The 12,567-nt window shown below is 43.7% G+C and overlaps 1 protein-coding gene across 6 annotated transcripts in view; it reads right to left on the bottom strand.

Annotated features, from left to right (window-relative positions):
* Kif13a (kinesin family member 13A) overlaps positions 1-12,567 on the bottom strand; it is a 185,093-nt gene that overhangs the window by 72,125 nt on the left and 100,401 nt on the right. For all 6 annotated transcript variants that reach the window (XM_028867682.2, XM_037205761.1, XM_037205763.1 and 3 more), the window contains 4 exons: positions 8,347-8,439; positions 6,667-6,847; positions 2,135-2,222; positions 547-681 (listed from right to left, as the gene is read on the bottom strand). In XM_028867682.2, the coding sequence (XP_028723515.2) occupies positions 547-681; positions 2,135-2,222; positions 6,667-6,847; positions 8,347-8,439 (497 nt within the window). The remainder of the gene's footprint in view (positions 1-546; positions 682-2,134; positions 2,223-6,666; positions 6,848-8,346; positions 8,440-12,567) is intronic.

Genomic DNA, 12,567 nt, shown 5'->3' with positions numbered 1-12,567 from the left:
ATTCGGGTCAAATTCTACCTTTTTGAGATGTGGGTTTTAGATTGAATGTTGTAGTTTTTTTTTTGTTTTTTTGTTTGTTTGTTTTGTTTTGTTTTGTTTTGTTTTTTTTGCATCACTCAGTAGCCATGAAGTAGACTTGATCAGTTTTGGGGAAATTTTAGTAAGAAAGAACACATATTTAAAAGTTGTATGGAGATGTCACCATGCTAGTTAGGATATTTACACACAAAATCCATTTTTTTTTTTCAGACAGAGTCTCAAGAAGTGGAGGATGGCCTTGAACTTCTAGGTTTTATGCAGCACTGGAGAATGGAATCCAGGGCTTTATGCATGCTAGGCAAGCACTCTACCAACTGAACTATACCCCCAGCCCTAAAAACGTCAATTAAAAAAACACCAGGAAGGCCTAACGACTTAGGTGAATTAAGTAACACAAATGGTAAGATGATAACACACAGTTCTCAGGCTCTGAATCCAACTGTGAAACACGTGCCCTGTTTACACTCTGAGCTTCCCAACCTCAAAAGGTTCTGCCTTGTCCCTCACCCCAGACTGCAGGTCGTACAGCGTCTGCGTGATGATGATGTTGAACACAGCATGGGAGCGGCTGCTCTCTTCATTCATGTTGGTTGCAGCGACCGTCCGAGACTTATTTCCCTCAGACATCAATGACTCGATGTCCTAAAGGCAAAGACCAAGAAAGCACTATGAGAAAACACAGAGGTACACCCTGCACCCCAGGAGTGTGCTCAGTATGATCCCATGCCTCAGCCATCCCCTTCCACAGAAACAGCCAGGCTCTTTTCCAGACAGCGAGGCTTGCGCCTCCTCCCCACACAGAGCCTTCCTCCTTCTCTGCTCTAGCTCACTTCTTGCCCTGCTAACATCCCACTCGCTCCTTCGTACGTTCCAGAAGAGCAGACACTTACTGAGCCCTGCACACACTCAAGAACAGTAGTTACCTCACTTAATTCCAACTCTCCTATACCTGTCACCAGGTATGGCTGCCTGTCCCCTGCTACCTGCCTCTCTCTGTGGACAATGGCTCTGCAAGAGCAGGGAACCTTCTCTGTTATCTTTGTAGCCTCATTCCTAGTACACAGCCGGAGCCTGTGGGCTCTTAGGAAACATTTGCTGAATGAATGCTACGGAAGAAACTCTCTGCACACCAAGACGCTGAAGTTCACGGAGGTCATCTAAGATTCCTCGTATCTAGGGAGAGGTAGCACTCAGGTGCAGATGAGTTTCCTGGCTGTGAGTAATAAGTGACAAGATGACAGGTACTGAACTCCATCACCATTAGCTGGAAAACGGGCTTAGTCAAAGTGCTGACTGGGCACCTTTGAGTCAGAAGGGCTGTTTATCCTCATCAGAACCTCAGTGCATTTAAGTGAATAAGTCCAAATCTAACGTGAGAAATACACTATGTTTTTGTTTAAACAGCTGGGTGCTGATCCTGTCTTCATCTTACTTTACTAAGTCTCAGATGATAATGGGTCTCCTACGTCTCATATATATTGTAAGCAAATATAGGGGCTTGTTTATTTATTCATTCTCTTATTCATCGGCGCTCTTCAGCAAAAGAACTAGAAATCTGTGCGGTAAGACTTCCAGGGTAATGACTATAGAAATAACAGCAGAGCATTACGTCTGGGTATGAAAGTCAAGGACAGGGAGGAACACAGATCAATTCTTGGGTAAAGGAATGATTCAGAAAAGCAGGAACCAGCAGAATGAAGAGTATTAGAAATCAAAGCAGGGTCTGCCTACAAGAAGTGGATTAGTTAACTACCAAATAATGCACAGACTACCAGATTTCTTCAGAAGGATGTCAACGACCACCTTGGGGAGATGTTTCAACAGAGGCAAGAGAGAAACACTCGGCAACCTGAGGTCACCGGATGTTGTGGCCTCACTGTGAACTCTTCACAACAGGCATCTAGAAGTGTGACTGAAGGACTTGTCTCCCTGGGTGTGCTGGTCTGTACCCTGAGATTGTGAATGGCATCAGTAGGCCATCGCATATCCATACAAAAACAGGCTCAGCATCACCTATTCTGACTTACTGCCTTTTCTTTAATGACGCTAAAAAACAAACAAACAAACAAACAAACAACCCAACTCTGACTCTTACCTCAAAGCTGGTGACAGCCAGCTGTGACAGACCATCTACATATGGCCCCAAGACCTTGTGTTCTCGGACTTTAAGAGACTGCCTGCTCCTGGAGGGGGAGAAGAACCAGACTGAATGATCTTACACACATGGAAGCTTTGCCTTCTCCTAAGTATTTGGAAATTCAGATTACAGTTTCAAAAGGGGTTTTAGTGATTAGAAGGTATTCTGATAGCCACTTTACATGAACTAACAAAACAGCAAAGTGAAAAACGCATTCGACTCTGATTTCAAACATCAATACTATTTTAAAATGTCTCTCTCTCTCTCATCCCAAGAAAAGTCAGAGCAGCTAAACCTAGGCTGGGTTCCCCTGTGTGAGGAGATAAATAAGCCCGTACATTCTTCATCAAGAACTACGGTGGTATTTTATTTGAACTGAAATGTGATTTTAATTGTATGTTAATAAATAAAGTTGCCCGGGGGTCAGAGCTATTAGAGCCATAGACAGAGTGTGGCGGTGGTGGCGCATGCCTTTAATCCCATAGATCTCTGTGTGTGTTCAGGGATACAGCCAGCATTGGAGACATATGCCTTTAAGACCTGGAGGGCTGTACTTACAGGCAGTGATGAGGCAGTCATCTGTTTGGGTTTACAACCAATGAGAAGGCAGAACAGAAAGACTATGTAAAGACATACACACAGGAAGTAGGTCTCTTTCGGGGAGGTAGGAGCACCGCAGGAGGAAGGGTAAGGTTTTAGCTCTGAGCTCTGACTTCTCGGCTTTCTCTTTTACATTGGTTCTGTGTTTCTTATTAATAAGACAGTTGGTTACATCTACAAAGAACATCTTAAATTCTTTTTGATAATGTCCGTATTTATCCTCTTGAGAATTCTAAATAAAACACTTTGATTATATTCTTTCCCCTCCCCAACTCCTCCCCACCCACCCAGCTTCATGTTTTTTTTTTCTCTCTCTTAAGGTTAAAATTATTTTAAAAAGATTTATTTATTTATTATGTACACAGTGATCTGCCTGCATGTATGTCGGCAGGCCAGAAGAAGGCATCAGATCTCATTATAGATGGTTGTGAGCCACCATGTGGGTGCTGGGAATTGAACTCAGGACCTCTGGAAGAACAGCCAGTGCTCTTAACCTCTGAGCCATCTCTCCAGCCCCTAAAATTTTTGAGTAAATACTGAACAATAATAAAATATTTTAAACTTTCATTTACTTTTTCAAGTTTCACTGATTTATGTAGGTCATATGTTGGCCATTTTATACAGAAAGTCAAGTAATAACACAATTATAGCCACTGATGTGTGCTGTGGGATGTTCTGTATGTCCTGTGGGAGCCTGTTCTTGGGTTCCTTGTGGCTTTACCCAGCAGGTCACATAGAGGATGATTAGGACCATGGGCCTGAGTGCAGGTGTCTGAGATGGTCTGCATTTGGCTGTGCTGTGGGATGGTCTGTATGTCAAGTTGCTCTGATTGGTCAATAAATAAAACCTGATTGGCTGTGGCTAGGCAGGAAGTATAGGCGGGACTAACAGAGAGGAGAAATAAAAGAACAGGAAGGCAGAAAGAGTCACTGCCTGCAGCAACTGCTATGACAAGGAAGATGTAAAGTACCGGTAAGCCACGAGCCACGTAGCAAGGTATAGATTTGTGGAAATTGACTAATTTAAGATATAAGAACAGTTAGCAAGAAGCCTGCCACGGCCATACAGTTTGCAAGCAAAATAAGTCTTTGTGTTTACTTGGTTGGGTCTGAGCGGCTGTGGGACTGGTGGGTGAGAGAGATTTGTCCTGACTGTGGGCCAGGCAGGAAAAATCTAGCTACAGATGTGTGATATTTGTACTGGCTCTGCTGATGGCAATTTGGGGGTTTTAATTAATGTGTGCATGCGTGTGTGCATATGTGTGTGTGTCATCTGTCTGTGTGGGCACTCATGTGTCTGAGATGGTATACATATGGATGTCAGAGAAAAGTAGGTTCTCACCTTTTACCACATGGGACCCTGGGAACAAATTCACATCGTTGGGCCCAGCAGCAAATCCCATGAGCCATCTCACTGCCCCTTTAGGGCTCTTGAGAATTTTAAATGGCTACCTCTGATTTGGGATCCATTTGAGACGTTTATCAGACAAATGAGATTTAAAACTTGAAGCTATTAGATTTGTCCTGTATTGTAGGTGCCATCTTTTTTATGGCATGGGATATTTAATCGTCTTTCAAAGAGTTAATGCTTGGCGTCTCTCAGATGTGGGAAATCCCTGGTGCTTCTGAAAGTCTTGGCAAAGTTTCTGAAGCATTTTTCAGCTATCCCTTTTAATCTCACTTTTAAGGATGAGAATTCGAGGTAACTATAGCAACTCTGCTGGACTCAGAGACCAACCAATCTGATCTTCAAGATAGCTACTGTCATGTATACAGCCCAGCAGTGGCTCATTCTCCTTACCAACCAGACGCTGGTCTGCAGCCCAACAGCAAGAAGCCACCTAGCATACTATCAAGGGGCCCTACGCTGATATCTGGAATTCCTGCACGCTGCTGGTGCTCTATTTAATGAAACAGGCGCCTCCTTATCTTGTGACTCACAGTCCTATCTGCAGATGAATCCTCTAGAAACTCCTGTATCTATGTGCCAGGAGGTCTGCGTATGGAAGCTCAGAGCAGCACTGTCCCGAGGAAATGTGATGCCACACAAGTGACGAGAAAAGGGACAAACTGTGTTTGATCATGCAATGGATATTAAACAGGAGTAAAAACTATCACATTATTGTCCCATATAGAAAAATGCATGAAATGGATAAATGCTGGTGCGGTTTATGCAAAGCTAAAATTGTACAAAATCATGGATAAACGCTACGGAAGAGAAAGAGAATGGTACATATAAAATTCCTAATAGCAGTTACCTTGGGGACCAGTGGGGGAAAGAGTAGGAGTCTAGGGGGACATATAGGAAGATTAAGAATTCCTGGTCAGGTTCCATTTTCTAAGACAAGTGACCAGTAGGCAGAGGTTGGTTTTGTTATTCTTTTGACCTCACAAACATTCTCGTGTATAAGCAGTTAGTGACTCTCTCAAGTAAACACAACCTTTTTGATGACCGGAGGACATTCTTGACGTCTATAATATTATTGTTAAAACTCTTACTTTCGTTAGGGACCACAGGAGTGGGAAGTGGGCAGGAATGTTAGAGATCACAGAGCTGCTAAAACAACCGAAACGTATTTAATGTGGGGATGTGGTCACCAGGTTACATAGGAATGTCAGGACACTGGACTGCCATTTGTGAAATACTTGAGGACGGGAGCATGTCCACACATGGCACAGATCTGAAACAGCAGGGAGACACACTCAGGTGTTAACTAAGGTTATTTTTGAGTGGTGTGATTAAATGTCAGCTTCATTTCTTATAGTTCGTAAGATACATATGCCCTTGCTATATTTTTTTTCCCAACAATCTATTACTTTTAAATCAAAGCAAACTTTTGTTTGCTTAGATTTTTCAAAACACGGTCTCTCTGTGTAGCCCTGGCTGTCCTAAAACTTGCTCTATAGACCAGGCTGGCTCCAAACTCAGAGACCTGCCTGCCTCTGCCTCCCCAGTGCTGGCATTAAAGGCATGCACCACCATAGCTAGCATCACCTAGTTTTTGAAAGATGCAGATGCCTGGGTTTCACTGGCATCTCCTAAATTGTTTAGAATGGGTGTGGGAGCTCAAGCCAGTCAAGACTCTCAAAGAGTTCCCTACATGCTCCCAACACATAACCCGGGAAGGAGCGGTGGCTACAATCCTCCTACCACTTTATTTCCAACTCAGAGTTGCCGTTTTCCATTATGAATGCAAGGACCAATGTGTAATTAGTAGCACAATTTTCTGTTGTTTCTTTGAGACAGGGTTTCACTATATAACTCTGGCCTGGAACTCAGCCCAGGACAGTCTCAAGCAGGCAGTAATCCTCCTGCTTCGGCCTCGGAGTGCTGGGATAATAGGCATGCACCACATCACTCAAATCTATAATTCATATTTATTTCATTTTATTTTATTTATTTTATGTGTACGAGTGTTTCTCCCTAATGCATGTCTATGCACCATATGTGTGCAGTACTCACAGATGCCAGAAAAGGGCAACAGAGCCCTTGGGATTGGAATTATAGACAATTATTAGCCACCTTGTGGGTGCTGGGACTGGAACCCGGGTCCTCTGGAAGAGCAGCCAGTGCTCTTAACCACTGAACCATCTCTCCAGCTCCTGTAACTTAATTTTAGTGAATTGTCCCTGGTGACAAAAAATAATACCAGTAGTAAAAAAAAAAATCTTTTGACACGGCGATGTGAGTAACTTTACACGCAGTTTAGGATAAACTGCATACAATTGACACAGTGACAAGTTTTGCGAAGCTCCTCACTTCAGTACATGAACTAACATCAGAGCAGTGACCAATGGCTCAAATATGTACACACCCTTGCAATTTTAATTTTAAGATCATTTAACTCTATTCTATCTATTTTCAAGCTTTATTTCAAGGACCCACTTACCCTTTGGGGTCCAAGAGGTCCCGGACTTTCTCATTATAAATTTCCATATATGATACTTCGACTTTAAAGGTCTGTGACTCATTTTGCTCCAGGGAGATCCTTTTAAACAGAGCACAGCAGAGCCTTGGGATAAGGCCCAGCTGCTCAGCATGGCCCATCATAGAGAAGGACTTTCCAGAGCCTGGAAAAGAGCGAGCAGAGAGATGGAAAGGTAGGAGAAAAAGCAAGCTGAATGCTTCAGTAACACAAGGTGCTTTTGTTCAACACCCAAAAGCCATACAGAAAAAAATGGAGTTAGTTTGACCTCAAACCCAGATCCCTGAACAACGCTTACTCAGTTACTCTTTTCTCCTTTGTATTAGAACCTCTGGTCTATTTTCAAAAGGTTGGTATGATCCATTAGGTATGAATGAGTGCCTAGGAATGCAACCACTACCAATGGACCCTTGGAGAGCAAGCCTGATAAAGTCCCACCTTCCACGAGGTAGTATGGAAAATGTTGTGTGTGTACGAATGTGTACACAAGTGCCTGTGTGTGTAGAGAGCAGAGGTCAACTTTGGGTGTCATTCCTTTTCTGTCATCCTTGTTATTTGAGGCAAAGTCTCTCTCTGGCCCCAGAGCTTGCCAGGCACACAGCAAGACTGACTGGTCATCAAATTCTAGAAATCTATCTGCCGCTGCCTCTGGATTATAAGTGCATGCCATCATGCCCAGCTTTTCTACATGGGTTCTGGTGATTAATGTGAAGTCCACAAGCCTGTAAGGCAAGCCTTCTACAAGATGAGCGATTTTCGTAGTTCTGGATAAAGGTTTATGGGGATCCAACATTGCACACACAGCAAAATCCCAGCTGTACAGTAAGCAACATGAACAGGATGTCACGGTTGGACTTATCACATACTACATTATCTGCATTCTCTTTCTGGATTCTTGTAGCTATAGTGTAATGCAGTAGGAGGAAGCGTTATTAAGAATTATTACTTATTTCCACTTTGGAAGAGCAATAGCTCAGAGCGATAATAGCTGGATCACAACTGCATTTTGGATCTGCCCATTGTGACCAATTGCTCCACCTGCCTCATTAGAACCCACCATCATTTCTGTAGCCATGTGGAAGTCTCGGTAGTGGGGGAGGCTTCTAAAAATTTTTGTATTGATTCTACTAAAACATTTACACTGAGAAACTGGTGATTAGCTTTCCAGTTCAAATGTGGGTTAAAACTATAATTTAGGTAAATGACACTTAATGGTTTGGAACTAGCTACACTCATTAACACTGAAATCAGGCAATTACCAGAAATGATGCATTTTCAAAAAGCGGGATACTTTTGATTGCATGAGTCAGTTCAGTCCAAAACATCAGGAGAATTTTTCTGGGTTTCTCAAGTCCCCCCTGCCTTTTAAATGTTAGGAAATTATATTTAAGGTATGGATGTAGCTCAGTGGAACACAATTCATGCTTGGCACATAGGAGGTCCTGGATTGAATCCCTACTACCACAAACAAACCAAAAAACAAAGAGAAGGAAACATTAATTAATTAATTAATTAACTATTTTAATTAAGTGCTAGGGATTAAATCTAGGATTTTACATGTGTTAGGCAAACACTCATCCACTGACCTACATCCTTTCAAACACTTGTTTCATATCATCGACTGCAATAAAGGTAACATCTTACCTGTCTGGCCATATGCAAAAATACAAGCATTGTATCCCTGAAAGGCTTTCTCAAGAATTCCTTCCCCGAGGCACTTGAAAACGACTTCTTGACCTAGAAAAGAAGACAAACACTTAAGATTTATTCATTTGATGTGCATGTGTGGGTACCTACACAAGCCAGAAGAGGGGAATCCGGCTCCCTGAAGCTGGAGTTTCACGCACTTGTGAGCCAAGTGATGTATCGTCTTAAGAGCAGCAAGCACTCGTCACTGCTGAACAATTTACCCAGCTCCCAAACAGATATTTAAAAGGAAAATTTAAAAAGGTGATTTGTGTTGAGATGTGTGGGTTTTTTTAAAAAGAGATTTATTTTATGTGCATGAGCATTTAGCTTGCATGTGTGTGTGTGTGTGTGTGTGTGTGTGTGTGTGTGTGTGTGTGTGTACCACATGTGCAGTGCCCTCAGAGGCCAGAAGAGGGCGTTGGATCCCCTGGAACTGAAGTTACAGACAGTTGTGAGTCACCATGTGAGTTCTGGGAACCGAACCTGGGTCTTCTGCAAGAGCAGCAGGTGGTCCTAACAGTTGAGTCATCTCTCCAGACCTCTAAGGATGTATTAGTACAACCTTCTCTCATCCCCTCCTCTCAAAATTTAAAGGTATACACAATGCTTACTATACAGCTACATGTAAGAGCTGAACAAATGCAGCTCCATGCAGATAGGGTCTTGCTATGTTGCCCAGGTTGAGCTCAAACTCACAAGTCCCGGTGACCCTCCTACCCCAGCCTGCTCAGTAGCTGAGACGTCAGGCGTGGATAACCACACCTGGCTCGCAATATCAGTTTTGCTCCTAAATTATAGCTGAACATCTGGCTAAAGTCATAATTCCATACTGCGTCCTCTTTGACTTTTCTCTAGGGTTAAAGTTTCCACTCCTTGTTAGCAGGCTGGATAAAAGCGCTGTCAAACTTGGTTTCCTCTGCTTAGCTATTCCATCTAAATGTTATTCAACAGGAACTGTCTTGTCTTCCCATCTGGACTCAGTTTCCAACTCGTGAGAACCATGGCATACATTTCCTATGTCCACTTCTTCACCGTGCAAAGTGTTTGCACAACCAACTGCTGAGAAACTGCTCACCAGTGGGCGTGAGTGATGGTTAGTATTGATTGTCAGTCAATATGACAGGATCTACAATCCCCTAGAAGCAAGCCACTGGGCATGCCTCTGAGGGACTGTCTAGATTAAGTTAACATGGGGCGGACCATGATTGTGGGCAGCAGCATCCCATGAGCTGGTATTCATCCTGGACCGAATAAAAAGGAGAAAGCGAGGTAAGCATAACCACTCATTGCTCTCTCCTCCCCGACTGCCAGCAAGATGTGGTCTGGGGCCTCACGCCCCTGCTGCCATGCTCTCCCTGCTGTGAGGGAGTTCCTCTGGGATTGGGAGCCGGGAGAAACCTTGCTTCCCCAAACTGCTTTGACCAGGGGACTGTGTCAGAGCAACAGGAAAAGGAACTAAGACGCTGTCATTAGTAATTCACAGGTCCACTTCATCTGTGTTCTCACATGAGGACAAAGACCAGTTCTGTCTCATGAATCCTTGCCAGAGCCCAGCTCCTGGGGCTTCTCCCATGAGCCACACTAAGGTGGAGAGGGACAGAGTGTATTACGGCATGTTTATCACACAGTCAAGATGGCACGCACCTTCCTCACGTTGACTTCCCAACAATGAAGAGAATTACATTACACTTCCTTACTCCACATTCCTATGGTTTCCAGAACATTCACTCTTAGAGCATCTACAGGCACTACTGACTTAGGGACTGTTTCCAGCCCTGGAAGGAGAGCACCCTGATGTCAGAGATGACAATCTTTTTTATCTTTGTAATCCTAGTGTCTTGTATAAAATGCTTAATAAATATTTGTTGAAAGAATGAGTCAGTTTAATCATTTTGTCTTTCAGTATATTTGAAAATCTCCTCATATTCAAAAATAACAAACTGCAAGCTATTACTGGCTGTGTATTTCTTTTTCATGGGAAGTTGGATAGGATTTTAGCACTGCCTTGCTGAACGTCAAGACTGCAGGACAAGACTCTTCAAAGACTGTCAACAAGGGATAAAAGCTGACGCTTTGACCACTAAGCTGCCAAAGGGTGAAATTCTAGCAACATCAAATACTGCTGAGTTGTAGAGAAAGACATCATAAACCACTGCTGAGAGAATCATTTCAAGTGGCCATTCTGAAGAAAACCTGACACTGGAGAGGAGTGAGCCTCCACTCTGTCCCACTGTGAGCCTCTCTCTGAGTGACACATTCCCCCACATGTCCCTGGACGGTTTGGCACATTGTTTACCATGCTATAAACTGCAGTCAAGTTAAACACCCATTATTAGTACGGGAGCGGATGTCTTAAATGTACACATTTCAGAATGAAAAAGAATACACTGAAAAATTGAAAAATACTTCCTGTCAGCAATTGTAATATTAAGAAGCAATACTGAATAGGGAAAGCCATGTCACAGTAGTTATATACAACGTAAAGTGTCATATACATCATAGTGCATGAGACACCCACAGGGAGAAAGAGAAGGTGGGACGTCAAAGTTGGCAAAATGAGTCAGAAAAAAAGATTCCAAGTTGACATTGTCTTACTTCTTTTCCATTTCTAACACCTACCGTTTAGTATACAGCTTACTCAAAACATGTTGGGAGAACACAGAGATTTTTAAAGCAAATAGAATTGTAACAGGCTTTTCTAAACACACAGTGTGTTGTGAAGTGTGTGTGCACAAGCCCTCCAACAGGAAGGTGCTGCCAGTAAGTCACACTCTAGACCCAGCTCTTACGTCAGTCTGCCCCAGGGCTCTTGGGCTCCCTTCATCTACACCAGGATCTGCTTCTACTTTTTTCAAAGGACCCCCCTTATTTCTCTATGCACTCCGGGCTCCACTCCAAAGGGCAGGGCAGGCCTTAGTCTGGAGCTGAGCCTGGCCTAGGGAGGATGCAGAGTAAGTCAGCTATGCTCAGGCTTGCTGGAACTGCCTGTGGTCCTCGGCCAGACTCAAGCCTACTCCAAAGCTTTCTCAGCCCAAGCAGCTGACCACACCAATCCTCTCTGCTCTTCCATGACGATTAACCAACCCACAGGCAGGACAGGAGCTCTAGCTACCTGGCCATACCTCACAACTTCAATTCTTCTGACACGGGGGAGACAACACAAAACAAGAATACTGTATTGGTTTATCTTCATTGTTAATTTGACTGGATTTAGAGTTACCATGGAAACACCTCTGGGCATGCCTATAAGGGTATTTCCAGAAGTTTAGCTGAGGAGGCAAGACCCACCTTGAGTGTGGGCAGCACCATCTCCTGGGCTGAGTAAAAAGAAAGCAAGCTGTGCACAGTGCTCATTTCTATCAGCTCCCTGACCTCAGACACATTGTGACCAGTGCCCCCATACTTCCTGTCACCATGATGGGAGGGAGTCCTGCAAACTGCAAGCCAAAATAAACACTTTTCCCCTCAAGTGGCTTTCTGTTAGGTTTGCTCAAACTACAAGCAAGTGGAGGGCTTGGACGTGTCCACCAATGTTCCCTGGTTGGAGATCCAATCCCCAGAGCAAGCTTGTCAAGACGGGAGCCCTTTAAGAGAAGACTAGGCAGGTCACTAGGGCTCTGTCTTCATGAATGGGATAATGGGATCACAGAAGTGAGTTTGTGAGCGAGCCAAGGATGGCCCTTTGTTGTGGGATATGTGTACACTGTGTGAAGATGTATTGCTGTGATGGGTGTAATAAAAAGCTTGATGGCCAATAGCTAGGCAGGAGAGTATAGGCAGGCCTTCTGGGCAGAGAGAACTCTAGGAGGAAGAAAGGCAGAGTGCAGAGGAAACAGGGTGGGCAGTATGGAGATGAGGTAATGAGCCATGTGGAAAAACGAGGATTAAAAAATATGGGTTAATTTAGGTTATAAGAACTAGTTAGGAACAAGCCTAAGCGAAGGCCGACCTTTCCTAATTAATAACAAGTCTCTATGTCATTGTTTGTGGGCTGGCAGTCCTGACAAAGACGTAACAGTACCGCTCTTCTCACTCTCCGACTGCCTGGTACCTTCTGCAGCAAGAAGGCCCTCTGCAGGTGCCACCCATCAATTCGGAACTTCTTAGATCTGTTGTTTATAAATTACCCAGATTCAGGGATTCCCTTAGAGCAGCACAAAACAGATTGAGACAGAG

The sequence above is a fragment of the Peromyscus leucopus genome, chromosome 5 (genome assembly GCF_004664715.2).
Source record: "Peromyscus leucopus breed LL Stock chromosome 5, UCI_PerLeu_2.1, whole genome shotgun sequence".
Classification (NCBI taxonomy): Eukaryota; Metazoa; Chordata; class Mammalia; order Rodentia; family Cricetidae; genus Peromyscus; species Peromyscus leucopus.
Note: the sequence above shows the minus strand (reverse complement) of the source record. Positions and strands in the feature narration are given on the sequence as shown.